Genomic DNA, 12987 nt, shown 5'->3' on the forward strand with positions numbered 1-12987 from the left:
CTCCCCGAGCGACGGATTGAGCCACGGCTCACCGGAGCAGGAGAATCGCGGCGGCGAGCGGCGGCGGCACGGCTTGGGGGCGGCGGCGATAGAGGAGGGGAAGGCTAGGGTTAGGGTTTGCGGGGGAACGGGGTCGGCCGGGCGCGGATAAGGGCGTGAGAGGAGGGCCGGTTGAGCACGGCGCACGAGGATGGCCGGCACGTGTCCCGAGAATGGACGTCGGCGGCGACGACGTGTGCGTCCGCGTCGCGCGGAGCAAAACAGAGGAAGGGGAAGGGCGGCTGACAGGTGGGACCGGCGGGGATTTTCATTTTCTTTTTCTTCTTTTTTTTTTCCAGGGCTGTGACAACCAACCCCACCAAGAGGTAGGGGAGGAAGGTCACCACCTCCCGAGCGTGGCGGAGCGCCGGGTAGGCTCCGCCCCAACGCAGCACGATGCCCGCCGGCACCAGCTTCGCCGCCACCTCCACGGCGGCATCATCATCGGCCGTGGAGGGGACGAAGTCGAGAACGCATGGGCCGCTAACCTGCGCACCTCGGCGAGCCATGGCGGAAGCTGGGGAAGTTGAAGGCGAGAGCAAGGAAGAAGAAGGAGTCTGTGGGCAGGAGGAGAGCGTAGCGGCCAGCTGTCCCCTCCCCTTCGCTTATATACCTATGGGTGGGGGGAGGCGGATCCGCTGCGGTGGTGCCTCGACTCCCCCAACCCGAGGCTCTTGGCCCCACCACCAACCCACTCTGCGGATTGCCAGTGGGCCCGGGGGCTGCTGTCAGCGTAATGGGAACGAGGTCCCCTTAACCTCGGGTTCGTGCGCAATAAAGGAAGTTGGGATCCACCAGCCGCGTCAGCCGGCGACGTCAGCCGAGCGCAGCTGTGGGCCCCCAACAGGGACATCCGCCCACGGAGGTGGGCACCCGACTGTAGCGGGCCGGGCCTGACCCGGCATGTGAAGCCCGGAGGGACGTTTCCTTCCCTTCGAAGATACCCGCCTGGTAAAAAGATCTTTATCAGGTGGTACGGTTACGGCGCCTCGCCGCTGGACTCCATGCAGGGCCCGAGGGGGTGCGCGGCTTCCCCGTAAGAACATCATGATTACGGGTATGTCGTGCTCTCAGAAGATAAGACGATTGGCGACGGATAGCTTATCCCTTAGCTACCCACCCCATCGGCTTGAAGATGGACGGTGGCCGGGACCCACCGGCCTTTACCGCCCCCCCCCACTGTGGTAAAAGCCAGAGCCACCCCGGGCGGCGCCCCTTGGTTGACTAGGGTTACCCCGGACCAGGAGGGTCCGCAGGACGACCCCGGAGGACACCACGTGACCGCGCTCGCGCCACCCCGGACGGCCCCTGGGACGCCTCGGGAGCACGAGAACCATCCAGGCTGCCCCGGAACACCCCGGAATGAGAAGACCCACCAGTCAGTGTCTACGACCACCCTGGGCACCCAGGATTCCCCGAGGTCATCCCGAGACGCCTCTGACACTGGCGGGACGCTAGAAGCCTGCTACGGCGGGCCCGACAAGATGTCTTCCCGCCTGACAGGGGGCAGGGTAGCCTGGAAGACGGTGCCTGCCATGCAAAGGGGGCGTTCACACTAGTTAGAGAAGCAACAGAGAAGGCAGACATAGTCTATAAATAGAATTGTCCCAGGATCTTTCACTACCTAACTCATACATTCTGAGCTTGGGCTTCCCAACTCGGGATCAGCAAATATCCAATCACAACACACATGACGTAGAGTATTACGCCTACAGACGGCATGTACCTGCCTAAAATCTACCGTCTCCACTCGCTTTCTTAGGGGAGATCCTTGTGCGGTTTATACCCCTGGTCGAATCTCTAAATGAATCCCTGCTCGCGGTAATCACCCACCGTCAAGCACATCGGGGAAAGTGCGTGTGCTAAGTTTATGATGGACCGAGCTGGAGCAGCTGACTCTTAGCCTTTCTTTGTACATTTAATTGTTTGCTCATAAGAATATTTTTTACTAGATAGCTGCAATTGTTCTTCATGTAAAATTATTTTTTGTGTGTAACTAATTTGTTTGCAGTGCCAAATTATTTGGTCACTTTTGTAAATTTAATTATTCCGTGGCGTTGATTCATTTTGTTCGTGATATGCATTTTCTGTTATTTATCCTATACAATCAAATATCCACTATGTTTAATATTTTTTCTTCGTATCTTATTATTTGTTCATCATATTTAATTTTTTGTTTGTACAAAATAATCATTTGTTCGTGTTTTGTTTTAAAAATAATCATTTTTTGTTATTTTTTGCTCATTTGGCCATCCTCTCTAAAATTAATTATTTAGTATTAAATATTATTTTTCAAAAATATCATACAAACATAGACAACTGTGATGTTGTTCTGAAGATCTTATAAAAAAAGTAATTGTGCAATCGAAATTTAATTTTGATACACTAAGATTTTATAGTTAATATGAGTTGCCTTTGCATGTAGATGATGATATCATCAATTTTGTCTTCACCTGCATGCATGTGGGAAATGCACGAAACAATTCTAATATTTGGCCCAATATAGCGTGCTCTCTCTAAAAGAAACTAATCCCGCTTCAGATGACGCATAGCCTCAACATCGTCTGAAGTGACGCCCAACCGAGCCCGCCCGGCACGACTCTCTGTCCGCCCGGCAAAGCAAACACGAACTCTCTCGGAACAGCGGGCTGGATCCGCCAGTTAGCGAGAAGAAGCCCACGAAAAGTTTTGGGCCGCAGGGCCCATCAGGGAAAAGGCTACCGGCGAAGTGTGTAGAACACGACATGGGACCGCGGCTAGCTTTGTTTGTTCCTCATGGTCCTCGTGCTGTCTGCTGCTTGCTCTCTGACTTTTGACTTGGCCACCCCGATCTCGCGTCCTCGCCAGATTCGTCCACCCGTCGCGAGCGCACCGGCGGAGAGATGGAGAACCTGCTCTCCTCCGCCGCGTCCCACGAGACGCTCCCGGAAAACTTCGTCTTCGCGCCCGACCAGCGCCCGCCGGCGTCCGCGGCCGACGTTGCGCTCCCTGTCATCGACCTCGCCCGCCCCCGCGACGAGGTCCGCCGGGCAGTCCTTGAGGCCGGCAAGGAGCTCGGCTTCTTCCAGGTACCAACTTACGCCGCCTCCTGCTCGGCTGCTCCTCCTGGCTCGCTCGTTCGCTCTCCCTCGCTTTGCCGGCTTTGTCCTTTCCTCTCGTCCAGAAATGCATTCCCAGCTCTGTAAGCAGCCGCGGAGCCTATGCCTCTCGTCGCCATTGACGAACCGCGCCGCTTCGATCAGGTGGTCAACCACGGCGTGCCGGAGCAGGCGGTGCGGGACATAGAGGCGTGCTGCGAGGAGTTCTTCCGCCTGCCGGCGGCGGACAAGGCGGCCTTCTACTCCGAGGACACGGACCGGCCCAACCGCCTCTTCTCCAGCACCACATACGGCACCGGCGGCGAGCGGTACTGGCGCGACTGCCTCCGCCTCGCCTGCCGCTTCCCCGTCGACGCCGCCGCCAGGGTCGCGTGGCCCGACAAGCCCGCCCGCCTCAGGTCGGCGGTGGAGGCGTTCGTCGCGCCGGCGCGGGCCGTGGGGATGGAGCTGCTGCGGCTGCTGTGCGAGGGCGTGGGGCTCCGCCCGGACTACTTCGAGGGGGAGCTCAGCGGCGGCGACGTGGTGGTGAACGTGAACCACTACCCGCCGTGCCCGGACCCGGAGCGGGCTCTCGGCCTGCCGCCGCACTGCGACCGCAACCTCATCACGCTGCTCCTCCAGGGGGGCGTCCCGGGGCTCCAGGTCTCGTACCGCGGCGACTGGATCCGCGTCCAGCCCGTGCCCGGCGCCTTCGTCGTCAACTTCGGCCACCAGCTCGAGGTCCGAACAAAGAAAGCTAGCTGCCATGAGACGTCAATGGTGATGTGATGTTACTTGATCTGTCGATCCTGACGGTGGACGGACAATCGGTGATGCAGATCGCGACGAACGGGCTGCTGAGAAGCGTGGAGCACCGGGCGGCGCCCAACGCGGCGGTGCCGCGCACGTCGGTGGCGACGTTCATCATGCCCACCGAGGACTGCCTCGTCGCCCCCGCCGCGGAGCTCGTCGGCGCCTGCAACCCGCCGCGGTACCGCGCGGTCACGTTCCGCGAGTTCATGCGCGTCTACAAGGCCGTCGGCGCGCGGAGGGAGAGCGTCGAGAAGGCCTTCAGGATCTGATGATCTGGATCTGCATCTATCCACCCCGGCGGTGCTCCGCACATCTCCGTCGACCCGGCTGGTGATGATCCCGTCGATCTAGCTGGCTGCCAACACATTGTTGCTGTGCTACTGCCGATGCCACTGTAACGCGAGAACGACGAATAATTGATCGATACGTGAAGAAATGGGATTCAGACTGCCTCCCCGTTCGTTTTCATCGTGGTCGGTGCGCGTGTGATGCAAGCTTGCTCTCGCCGTCTCGGCGAAGTCGGGTTCGACGTCTTGCCGCCTTGCCGGCCAGCGATCCAAGCCTGGGACAATTGCCGGGATGGCAGGCTGGTTCGCCGCCGCACGATCCGGTGGCGGTCGGCGGCATGGTTAGCACCATGTCAAAGTGAAACCGGCAAGCTGCTCAAAGCCTCCTCGGCCCCACGCGCCGGCGTTGGGTTTGGTCCAATAGGGGCCAAGAAAACTTGGGCTTCGCGAAGCTCACATAACGTACTTTTCATGTCCTGATCCAACAAGTTGTATCTTTTTTTGGAAACGGAATGTACGATCAATTCCATCATGTGCTGGTCTATGGACTACAGTGAAGCTATAACTGGCTGACAGCACGAGAGGCTAACATGCAACTGTTGGTCATTATTTTCTTTCCAAGCAATTACACCCATGTCTCATCCCATGTAATTCATCAAAAGCTCAACTTTCCAACATAGGCAACTGCATCTTGACATGTATGATTTGCAAACCTTACAACGAACATCACAAATAAACAGATTTGATATGTATGCTTATCTATAACTTCATCTGATCACATAAACATGATGGTAGCAGGATCAGATAAGCTTCATACTTGCTGTGATTTCCAGCACACGTGATAACATACAACGATACAAAACCAATGACATGTTGATACAACACTTGGCCCTCCAGGACCAGAATAAGCAATACCTGATGTGCAATCTTATCTTCTCGACTTAAACTACTTCCAGAGGAAGTGACGACGCAAAACCACTGCATCTTTCCGGCAGAGAATGGAACCATGATAAAGGAGAAGGATAGACACAATTGAGACCCCCTACTACCACGCTAACCCAGACCACCACCCTAAGGAACCTATCGATCATAGTGAACTTGAGGACTCAGGAACCCAGGCATGAATCCCTTCACAACCATTCATTAGATCTTGTTTATCTTCTCGGCCATCACAACTGGATTCTGCTTGGCTATCTGCTCCCGTGCCACCTTCTTATAGTCAAAGGTGCACTGGTGGGAGTCGGTGTAGCGGTGCGTGGAGCAGAAGGTGCCCCCGCAACGGCAGAGGAAGCCGGTCAGCCCGACCTTCTTGCGGCAAGTCAGACACCGGTTGCTGGGTGGCTTTGGGGGCTCTTGCTCTGCTTGCTTCTCAGCCACAGCTTCAGTGGCAGCAGCGGCAGGCGCATCATCTCGCTTTGTCTCCAGTGGTGCTGTGGAAGAAGATGCTGATGTGGTCACCTTCTTCTCCACCACAGGAGCTTCCATCAACTTGATGAAGTCCCTATAGCACTTCGAGCACATATTGTTCGTCATGCTGCTGCCAAAGAAACCACAGTTGTTTATGCAGAGAATAGGGGCCTCAGGGGCGTGGACTCTAGTCTCCTCGGACTCTTGTTTCCAGCTCTCTTGTGCCATTGCTACCGATGGACTGCAGGGACACAAGTTGCATAGCTCATTATCAAGAAATTGACATGCATTAAGTGTGAAAACTGGCCAAAAAAATACATGATTCAGATTCAGAGAGAAATACAACCTAATGCTCAACAATGGAACTTATAGGGTTGTACAGAAAGATACTAAGAGGAAACAAGGAATTCTGTATTGAATCATGAAAAGAGTCGTAGCATTTTTTAATCCTTGATTTCTCTTTACAGGATACGACCAGTTCTGACCACCAGCTGAAAAACAAATCTGACTTGCAACAATCACAAATGAATAATCCCAAGCTAACGAACTTGTGCCAATTACCCAAGGGTGCCATGATGCAAGGTTTTGAAACACAAACACGTCCCATATTTATTCAAATAAGCAGTAGCCGCAGGCAAAGGGTGTGTTAACATTTATTCACATAAGCTATATAGCTTCTAGTTGATTCAAATATCAGAAGTATTATCAATGATTCTATCCGCAGTCCCTTGTAAGTTGATGCAAACATCAAAAGTTTCTCTTTTATCCATAATCTAAAAACATCAAAAAATTCAACCAATGATTCTTTCTTCCAGACCTGACTACTTTCTACTAGCATAAACAGCCAAGTTGCATATTAAGCTGTAATACAGAAAACAGACAGAGACATCAACTTGTATGTCAGCTTCTCAAGCAGAACAAAGTAAGGGCAAGCGCATCAAACCTGCAGCGCAGCAATGGGATTGTCAGCCAACAACCTGCGCCCAGGTGTTCTGTTTGAGCAGATTTAACTCTATATCATCCTTATTGGCGTACCCTACAAACAACTGAAGCTCTGCACCCGTTGGTCACTCAACTGCTTCACGCAATCCTAGCATGAAGCCACGGTTTTTTTTTGGTTGCTCTACAAGTAAAGATTGCTCAACTAGCACCAGCACAAGGCAGGCAACCAGCAGCATACGGGCGAAGCAATCACCCAGGCGCACACCCAATTCACGTAGTCAAACCTCATCCGCACGTCCAAGCAATTGACCTTGCCAAGGTCACCGCGAAACCTCGGGCCATAATCCATGGCCCATCACCAAGGCTATCCACGCCAAGCAAGGCAAGGAGGCTCGCTGCTTCATCCACGAGCAAGCAGCCACTCGCGCCACGATGGGGCAAGGATGAACTCAGACCCCCATCCGCCGCCAACCACCAAAGCCCGTTCATCGAACACCCAAAGGCGAACCCAAATCCTCCTCACAAACTGCCCAACGGAGCAGAGAGACGCGCGGGCGCAGACCCCATGCTGGCATGCCGCCAGCCACAGCGGTCAACCCAATTCAAGCTCGCGCAGATCCGATCCGAACCCAACCGCCACGCCTCGACCCAGCCACAAGACCACCAGCCTAGAACGAAACAGCACGCGAAATTCCCAAAAAGAATTCGACGGACCGCGGACCCCGTCAACGGCGAGCCTCGGGTGGAGCGGAGCCCGCCCCCAGATCGGCCGGCGCGCGCGCTGGCGATCGGATCTGGGACCGGGGAAGAGGATGAGGGGTAGGAGGAGGGAGAGCGGCGGCACCAACCTGTGGGCGAGACGCCACGCGACCTTTCCCTTACCCCCCGCGGAGAATATTTTTTTTCGGGTCGAGCGTCGGGAGGAAGGCGAAGGGAGAAGGCGTTGGCTTATTTGAGGGGGGCGTTGGCCAACCCTTTCCGATCCGCCGGTGCGCTTACCGTCGGATTAGATTAGATTAATTAACTAATCGGGCGGTTAATTAGCGCCGACGGAGGGAAAGGCCGCCCAGGAAGAAATGTGGGCCGCACGGCCCATCAATGGAGAGGCAGCCAAGGGGTCCGCATATGTTAGTATCTCCAAAAGTTTCATATTTCTCTTTTCCATCTTTATTTTTTTAGTCCCTCAAAAAAAATCTTTGTTTTTTTGCGAAAAAGCAAAAAAAAACTCCAATAATTTCACATCCAAATTTCTCATCTTCTAACAATTGATAAAGTGGTCTCCATTGTGCATAAAAATACGCACCCCTTCGCGACTCCCAATCGCTACACCCTCGTGGCTTTTTCTTCATCGCGCGCTTTTTCCACACGTCGCCGCTCCTTGTATGGCAACCGCCGCCGCTGCCTTTGGCCTGCTTCTGGCCGTGGCCTGGCCCTAGCCTGCCCTACCGCTTGGCCGTCGTTGCCTTTTTTTTTAATACATGATGATGGTTTGGACAGTGCTGATTCGGACCGCTGCGGTGCGTCACCGGCGCAAGAGTTAAAATGGAACCCCCTCGCCGTCCTCTTTCATTCCTCCCAAATTTCATGCCCTCTTGTGTTCTAAATCACCGATAATCTGACTTGTAAAAAGCTCCTGTCCGCCAGCCATGACTGCCGGCCACGAAAGTTTCCCATGGAATTAATCTTGTGGGATCATAACTTCTCATTTTTGGGAGTAACAATATGGAATCATTTTTGGGAGTAACAATATGGAATCATTGGAGATGGATTTTTTTTGCCTTCTCGTATCTATTTGGGGAGTTAGACAAACAATAAGTTTTGGGGAAAAAATATTGGGGACTCTTAGAAATGCTAGGTTTAACCTAACTGGGTGCAAGTCCAATGCAGCGATCGCTCCAGAGCTGCTGCTGGTGCGCGATGTGCTTGATATGCGCCACATATCTCTTTTCTTTTCCTTTATTTTCTATTATTTTTACTTCTTAGCATGTGGTAGGTACAATCATTAGCATGGGTAAATAATTAGTACACAAAATATTTTCTTTCATTTTGTCGGTGTCCAGACCAGGCGGTCCGGCACCAACTAGTAATGATGCTGCGTGATCCCTCACCCTAGATGGTTGATGCAAGAGGCAACACATGAACGCACGGATTTATTCTGGTTCCGGCCGCGGGGCCGTACGTCCAGCAAAGGAGTGTGCGAGTGCACTGTGCTGTCTTGCACCGGGGTGCCTGTAGTAGGGGTACAAGCGAGACGAGAGAAAGAGGGAGGCTCCCAAGTCTCTGCCAGGGGCGGATACAGGAGGGGGGCTAGGGGGGCTCCAGCCCCCCCTAAGCTCCCCTAATTACACGTAAAATACTGTAGCAAGACCTCCAAATCACCATTAAATCTTCACACAAATCAACATTTCTATTGTTTCAGCCCCCCTTCTCTCCAATCCTGCATCCGCCACTGGTCTCTGCTAAGTGATTGAGGCAAATGCCAATATCATGCTCCGGACTGCGGGGGTGTGTGTGTGTTGCGGGATGAGTTGATCGTGTCCGGATGAGAGGCCCGCCTCCTCCTTTTATAGACACAAGGAGGGGCGGTGTACATGCACTGGGGTCAGAAGTCGTCGTCTTCTCCCCGAATCGGGGGCGTGCAATGGATGTCTACTGTAGAAAGTACACTGTGCAGTACTGGAGACCATGGCGCCCGGCGTGGCAGTTGTCCTGGGCGGTATCCCGATCTCGCGGAGATCGCACCGGCGTCCTTGTGGCTCCAGTGGGCGTCGTGGCGGTTGCTGTGGAGGGTACCTTCCTCCAGGCGTGACGTGGCAGAGCGTCGAGGGTTTTGCAAGCGGGGGTCTTGCTCTGGTCAAGGTCCGGACCGTGTTCGTGGGTCGCGCCCATGCCGTCCGAGGATTCCGCAGTGGAGAAAGTACGCGGAGTAGGCAGCACAGTGGCAGGAGCAGTGCCGGGCATGTCTGCGCGGAGCGTCGCAGGTTCCCACTGCGGCGCTGCAGTGCTGGGGATGGCGGAGCTTACGCCCCAACGTGCGGATAAAGTCTACTGGATTTGGACCTTGGACAACTTGTTTTCAACCTCCTCCGCCTACCTGTCCTTCTTCGTCGGTCAGCACCCCATTAAGGGTGCCAAGATGCTTCACAAGGTGCGCGCCCCGGCCAAGTGTAAATTTTTCATTTGGCTTGTTCTGCATGACAAATGTTGGACAGCTCATCGATGGAAGCGGCATAGAAAACCCGGGATATATATATCTTTATTGTGTGCTCACATGAGACTGTACTGTATGGTGAATCTGCATTATTGCATTCGTGAGTGCTGACACTGTAGTATCACAGGTTGTCCTCCAGTAAGATCCCTTGTGGCTATAAAAGGCGGGTGAGAGGCCTTTGCCAGAAGCACCAGCATTCTGAAGCTATGGCTTGCGTTTGGTGTCCTTGTTTTCTTTGTAGAAGAATTATAAAACATGGTATTGCATGCCACCGTCTTTGGAAGATGCTGCTCCTTCAGATGATAATAAGAAGCGGAAAGCAGCTCCTGGATCTTTGTTGCAGAGAAAAATACCCTGTCTTGACTGTGGCCAGTAAGAATCTGACATTTACTTCTGCTCACAGCCGCTGTGCGGCATGGTGGCCTGACGTCGTCTGGCCCGCATTCTGCGGTGGAGTGGTTGGCATTCAATACCCTTGTCCGTCGGGCAGGTGAGCAGATGGGTTACTAGTTCCGTCAGCCGAGGGGTGGCCTCGAGCGAGGCGGAGGAGCGATGCGCTGTCATGGGCCTCGGCGGGGAGGCCTTGAGCGAGGCGGAGGTCGCTCCGCGGGTTAGAGGGAGGCCTCGGATGGGCCATACCACGGAGGTGGGCCGTAGACTAAGTGAGGACTGGGCTTCTTTGGGGTCTGGAGAGGATTTGGGCGCTGTGGGCCCAATTGCCTGATTGCGTTTTGTGTTTTGATGGCGATTTGGTCCCTGGATTAGGGTGCCCCTAATTATGGTACCCGACACATTTCCTTTTCTTTCCTTTCACTTACCCGTATCTTCTTATTTAACATGTGTTTGAAAAGTTTTTCTAGAAAGAGTTATGCGCAAAGTTGTGCAGAATAAGTTGTGTATATAGATTTAAGATGACATTGATTACTTGTATAAGTTATTTATAAAAGTTACGTTAGAAAGATTATGCGGAGAAGTTTTCATTATAATTTTACCTGTAAACTTCGTTTGGCACTAGTCTCATATGAACTTGTGATGAAAAGAGAAAGGTTATCATTAAAAAATTATAAGGATAAGTTATGCCTAAAAGTGTCGGTGTTCCGTATCACCGGTTAGTAAATTTGTGTGCGCGTCACTACTCCGGATGGTTATGCAAGGATTTGACACGAGGGTTATACTGGTTCGGGCAAAATGTCCCTATGTCCAGTTCGAGCACTCGTGCTCTTGCACTCAAGTTTGCAGTAGGGGTTACAAATGGGCGAGAGAGGGAGAGGGCTTCCCATGTCTCTGCAAGCGCGCGCGTGTGTGTGTGAACCCCAAAAGCCCACAACCCAACGATATCAAATGTTCAAGAACTCGAGGAAAAAAAGATAGAAAAAATTCTTAATATGTGTCTGTGTGTTCTGTCGATCGGTCCACCTTGCATGGGGTACCCCCGTCCCTTTATAATCTCAGGGTGAACCGGGGGGTCGGATACAAAAAGAATGAAAAAATAAAAAGAAGAGAACCAAGGGGGTCGGATGCGTTCTGACCCCCTTCCCTCTATCCTGTTAGCCTAGGTACGGTCCCTAGTCCTCCATTGTCTTCGATGGCAGTAATCCTTCCCTGTTTTTGCCCTTAGCGGTCATGACGGATGGGAGAACCTAGCGTGTTGTAACTGTCGTTCCATCGCCAGGACACGCGTCGGCAGGTGCTTCGCTGATAATGCTGATGTCGGCAGGGATGGCCGTCCTTCCCCCCTGTCCCTGAGGATAGTCTCCCTGTCCTTAGAGCTAACTTTGGGGAGAGGGGTCGTGTACCGTTCCATCGGTGAGGTGCTGTCATGTTGAGGTCCTGCCGCGACTGCCCGAGCTTGTGCTAGGGCATGGGCGAGTAGTCATGTCGACCCATGCGGGCACCCCACCCTCGGCTAATGATGGTCTTCATGCTATGGAGCGGTCAAACTGCCATGTGGCCTCGTACCCTTCCCCTCCGCGGGGTCGGACGAGATGGAAGCCGTCCGTAGGGGTCGGGCGAGGCGAAAAGCTCCCCGCGGGGGTCGGCCTGAGGGTGGCGGTCCCTCAGGGGTCGGATGAGATGGGGGAGGCCATTGATGGGCCTCCCCTACTCATCTTGGGCCGTGTTTGGCTTGATCTTATTGGGACCTTATCCCTTAACGATGGTTTAGGGGGTACCCGTTGCTTTTACCCCCATCAGTAGGGAGCCATGGTCACCACCAGTCACCAAGCTGAAGAAGGGGAATGAGTGGAAGGGGAGGAGTGTGACAAAACCGCCCAAATTAAACCGGCTTAAGTGCGCTAACTATTATTTTAAGTGTTAATCAAGCCACCGCGCACTTAAAACGGTGTAATCCGGCAGCCTACTGGGTTAAGGATCGAAAACACCGGAAGTCTCACTCGAAGGCGAGCACAGATGATTACAAGCAGACTAAAGCTCTCAAAATTAAGTTTACAAAGCAAAGTATTACAATTAAGTTTAAATAAAAATTATCAGAATTAAAAGTGTAGCGGAAATTTAGAAAGGAAGTTCAGTTTGAAAACCCCGAGATCTACGAAGTCGGGAGGATGTCACATCGAGCCCACCGACATGAATCCTGGTCAGCTTCCACCAACAATAGTTACCTGAAAACAGGGTGACAACAAACCCTGAGTATACTAATACTCAGCAAGGCTTACCCGACACGGGTATACTTAGCCCACTATCTAGACATGCAAAACTTTTTGGCTCTGGAGTTTGTTTTGCTGAAAGGCCACTAATACTGTATCCTTACTTTCAATATTTTAGCTCAATTTAAGTTTATCAAGTACCAACTAGATTTGCCTGACATCTAAAGCAAGCATGGTTGATCACATTAAACCTCTATTAAAACCATTCAAATGTCTTCAACTCATTCTCATTTCATCCTTTACTACGATGTGACAAAGTGACCAAGGTTCTCTTAACCGAGAGAGACGGTGAATCGATCCGATTTAACCTTGCAAGGTGGACCTAACTCACACGACATGTGCAGCCACGCCGGACCACATATGTCAACCGTTCCCATCATTACCCCGACGTCTGAATCACGCCTGCCAAAACCCGGGTGAAGGGTCCCTCACAGCGAACTCCCAGAGAACTAGGAGGCGACATACACTCCAACACCCGCCATCATTCCACTCCCAGAGTAGCAGGTCACGATTCAAAGTATCGTTGCAAATCAGGTATTTAGCTTACC

At 52.9% G+C, this 12987-nt stretch overlaps 2 protein-coding genes across 2 annotated transcripts; one reads left to right on the top strand and one right to left on the bottom strand.

Annotated features, from left to right (window-relative positions):
- Positions 1–2824: 2824 nt before the first annotated feature.
- LOC120665196 (2'-deoxymugineic-acid 2'-dioxygenase-like) lies at positions 2825–4397 on the top strand. Its single transcript, XM_039944665.1, has 3 exons — positions 2825–3107; positions 3282–3857; positions 3956–4397. The coding sequence occupies exons 1-3, from the start codon at positions 2922–2924 to the stop codon at positions 4196–4198; spliced, it is 1005 nt and encodes a 334-aa protein (XP_039800599.1). The 5' UTR covers positions 2825–2921; the 3' UTR covers positions 4199–4397.
- Positions 4398–4893: 496 nt separating this feature from the next.
- LOC120665197 (zinc finger A20 and AN1 domain-containing stress-associated protein 9-like) lies at positions 4894–7567 on the bottom strand. Its single transcript, XM_039944666.1, has 2 exons — positions 7414–7567; positions 4894–5864 (listed from the first exon to the last, which is right to left on the bottom strand). The coding sequence occupies exon 2, from the start codon at positions 5849–5851 to the stop codon at positions 5360–5362; it is 492 nt and encodes a 163-aa protein (XP_039800600.1). The 5' UTR covers positions 5852–5864; positions 7414–7567; the 3' UTR covers positions 4894–5359.
- Between the last annotated feature and the right edge of the window lie 5420 nt (positions 7568–12987).

Source organism: Panicum virgatum, chromosome 3N (genome assembly GCF_016808335.1).
Source record: "Panicum virgatum strain AP13 chromosome 3N, P.virgatum_v5, whole genome shotgun sequence".
NCBI classification, from domain to species: domain Eukaryota; kingdom Viridiplantae; phylum Streptophyta; class Magnoliopsida; order Poales; family Poaceae; genus Panicum; species Panicum virgatum.